The 2,576-nt window shown below is 59.9% G+C and overlaps 1 protein-coding gene across 1 annotated transcript in view; it reads left to right on the top strand.

Annotated features, from left to right (window-relative positions):
- RRP1 (ribosomal RNA processing 1) overlaps positions 1-2,576 on the top strand; it is a gene marked incomplete at its 5' end in the record, with an annotated part of 14,587 nt that overhangs the window by 8,850 nt on the left and 3,161 nt on the right. Inside the window, one exon of the mRNA XM_010835005.1 lies at positions 2,130-2,209. Within this exon, the coding sequence (XP_010833307.1) occupies positions 2,130-2,209 (80 nt within the window). The remainder of the gene's footprint in view (positions 1-2,129; positions 2,210-2,576) is intronic.

Raw genomic sequence — 2,576 nt, 5'->3', positions numbered from 1 at the left:
ACCAGCTTAGCCGTGTGTAAGTGCACAGCTCAGTGGCACTAAGTGTGTTCGCATTGTACAGCTGTCATCACTGTCCGTCTCTGAAACTTCTCATCTTCCCAGACCGAAGCTGTCGCCGTGCCTGCCCCTGCCCCGCTCAGCTCCTGGCACCGGGCGCCCTGCTGTCAGCCCTGTGAGCCTGCCTGTCGGCGTCTGTGTCTGTAGCAGCGGGCTCTCACAGTCTGTGGTTCTGTGTCTGGCTTAGCTCCCCGAGCCGCGCCGTATCGTGTGTGGGAACGCTTGAGGCTGAGCGATGCAGCATTGAACGTGTAGTCCGTGTTTTGTCCTGCGTTGGTAGGTGGAGTTTGGGGTTGCTTCCGTGTTTCTCTGTTGTGGTTAGTGCTATTATGAATACGGGTGTACGAATATCTGTTTGAGACCCTGCTTTCGATCCTTTTTGGTCTGTGCCCAGAGTGGGATCGCTGGGTCCTCGGGTAAGCCGTGCTTAACTTTCTAGGAACCGCCACCCTGCTCGCACAGCGGCGGCCTCGTGTGCGTCCCGGGCGGCAGTGCGAGAGGGCTGCGGCCCCCGCGCTCCATCTCCTGCCGCCTTTGATAGCGGCGCTCCTCCTGAGTGCAGTGCTGTCGAGAGGGCTGCGGCCCCCGCGCTCCGTCTCCTGCCGCCTTTGATAGGCCGCCTTTGATAGCGGCGCTCCTCCTGAGTGCGAGTGCTGTCGCCGGGGTTGCGGTTTCGTTTCCCTAGTGACTGCGGGTGTCAGGCACCTTTTCATGCGCTTGTTGGCTCTTCACGTATTTTTGGAGGAATGTTTACTTAAGGCCTTGGCCCATTTTTTGAGTCATTGTTTCTTCATTGTGTTTTAGGAGGCCTTCATATGTTCTGGCATCTTCCCTAGTAGCTCAGTTGGTAAAAGAATTTGCCTGCAATGCAGGAGACCCTGGAGACGAAATGGCACCCCACTCCAGTACGCTTGCCTGGGGAACCCCATGCACAGAGACCCTGGCGGGCTGCAGTCCGTGGGATCGCGGAGAGTCGGACGCTTGCTCTTTCCCGTGTTCTGGCTGTAGCTCCTCCCCAGGTTATGATGTGCAGGAGTCTTCTGCTGTACGGGCGGTCTTCTTAACTCTATTCATGGTCCCTTGATGTACAGATTTGAAAGTTCTCATCAAGTCTGGTTGTCTTAATTTTCCATGTTACCTGTGCCTTTAGTCTAAGAAATCGTGGCCAGATCCAGTCTCCTGAGGCTTTTGCCCTATGTTTGCATCTGAGTTTCGCTGTTTGTTTCTTTCTTTAGGTCTTTGGTCCGTGTTGAGTTAATTTAGTCTAGCTTCTTTCTCTGTGTGTTGATGTCAGGTGTACTGGCACATTTGTTGAAGGGACCATCCTTTGGCCCCTGGATGGTCCTGTGCCCTGGGGGGGGGTCACTGGATGGCAGGAGCAAGAGTTGGCTGCTGCAGCCTCTGAGGCCAACGCCTCGCTGGCGCCCCCGGCTTTCCCATTGGTCAGCCATCCGGTCAGCCACCCCCTCAACACTCTCCAGCCGCCCTGGACGTCCTTCCTGGCCCTCCTTCCCCTCCTCGTTGTCCTCAGTAGCCTGAGTGACCAGCGCAGATGGACCCAGGGGCCCACGGTGGCCCAGGGCCTGCCCACAGCCCTGCTGTTGTCATTCTTTGCCACACGTGCTCGCCCCTCAGGCCAGCTGGTGATCGAAGCTGTCCTCTGTAGGTGGAGACGGCAGGGCCCCAAGTGTCTGGTGTCCGCTCCCTCACCCGAAACGGCTCTCCCTGCTCGCCTCTTAGTCCAGGCCGCCCCGTGGCCGGACAGCCCCCTTCCTCCTCCTCCTCCTGGGGCTCCTGGCCTGCCAATCCTGCCTGAGGTGCCCCTTGTTTTGTCAGCCCCTCCCGGTTTCACTGGAAGTGATCAGGCCCCACCGCCTCTGGGACGGCTCTGCGGTTCCCTGTCTGTGGAGGCACTGCTGCCCTGGGGCAAGGCCCTCAGCGCTCCTGCCATCCCACTGTGAGCTCCTGAGCCCAGCTGTGGCCCTGGCAGGCAGAGTGCCTGGGCCCCAGGTTGGGCCTGTAGCTCCCGCGGTACTAGGCATGTCTAAGTCCGTGGGGCCCTTCTGTTCTAGGTTCGGTCTGCGGGACTCAGCGCCCCCTGGACCAGCAGGCAGGAGATGACGATGAGGACGGCACCAGCACTGTCCTCCAGGTGTGTGGCTGGGTCTGTGGGCTGAGCTCTCAGCTCTGCACGTCAGGCAGGGCGGCATCTGTCCGCCTGGGACTGGGTGGGAGGCAGGGACCCCGGAGGCTCGACTGTAGAACACAGACTGGTTGAAAGGGGAGTTGGGGACTGGGCCCCGGGAGGCTGAGCCCAGGTTTCCCCGCTCGGCAGTCACCCCGCCTCTGCTCCCGGCCCCTTCGGGTGCTGGGGCCACTGGGGTGGGACGTGCTGAGTGGGGCCCTTCCAGGTCCCCATCGGAGCCTGAGCTCAGCAGACAAGATCGGGGACTTCAGGTGGATTGGACCCGTAGGGGCCTTCCTAGTCAGTGTCAGATGTTGATTACTTGATGAGTTAA

The sequence above is a fragment of the Bison bison genome, unplaced genomic scaffold (genome assembly GCF_000754665.1).
Source record: "Bison bison bison isolate TAMUID 2011002044 unplaced genomic scaffold, Bison_UMD1.0 scf7180017864037, whole genome shotgun sequence".
Classification (NCBI taxonomy): domain Eukaryota; kingdom Metazoa; phylum Chordata; class Mammalia; order Artiodactyla; family Bovidae; genus Bison; species Bison bison.
This window is presented reverse-complemented; position numbering and strand designations above follow the sequence as displayed.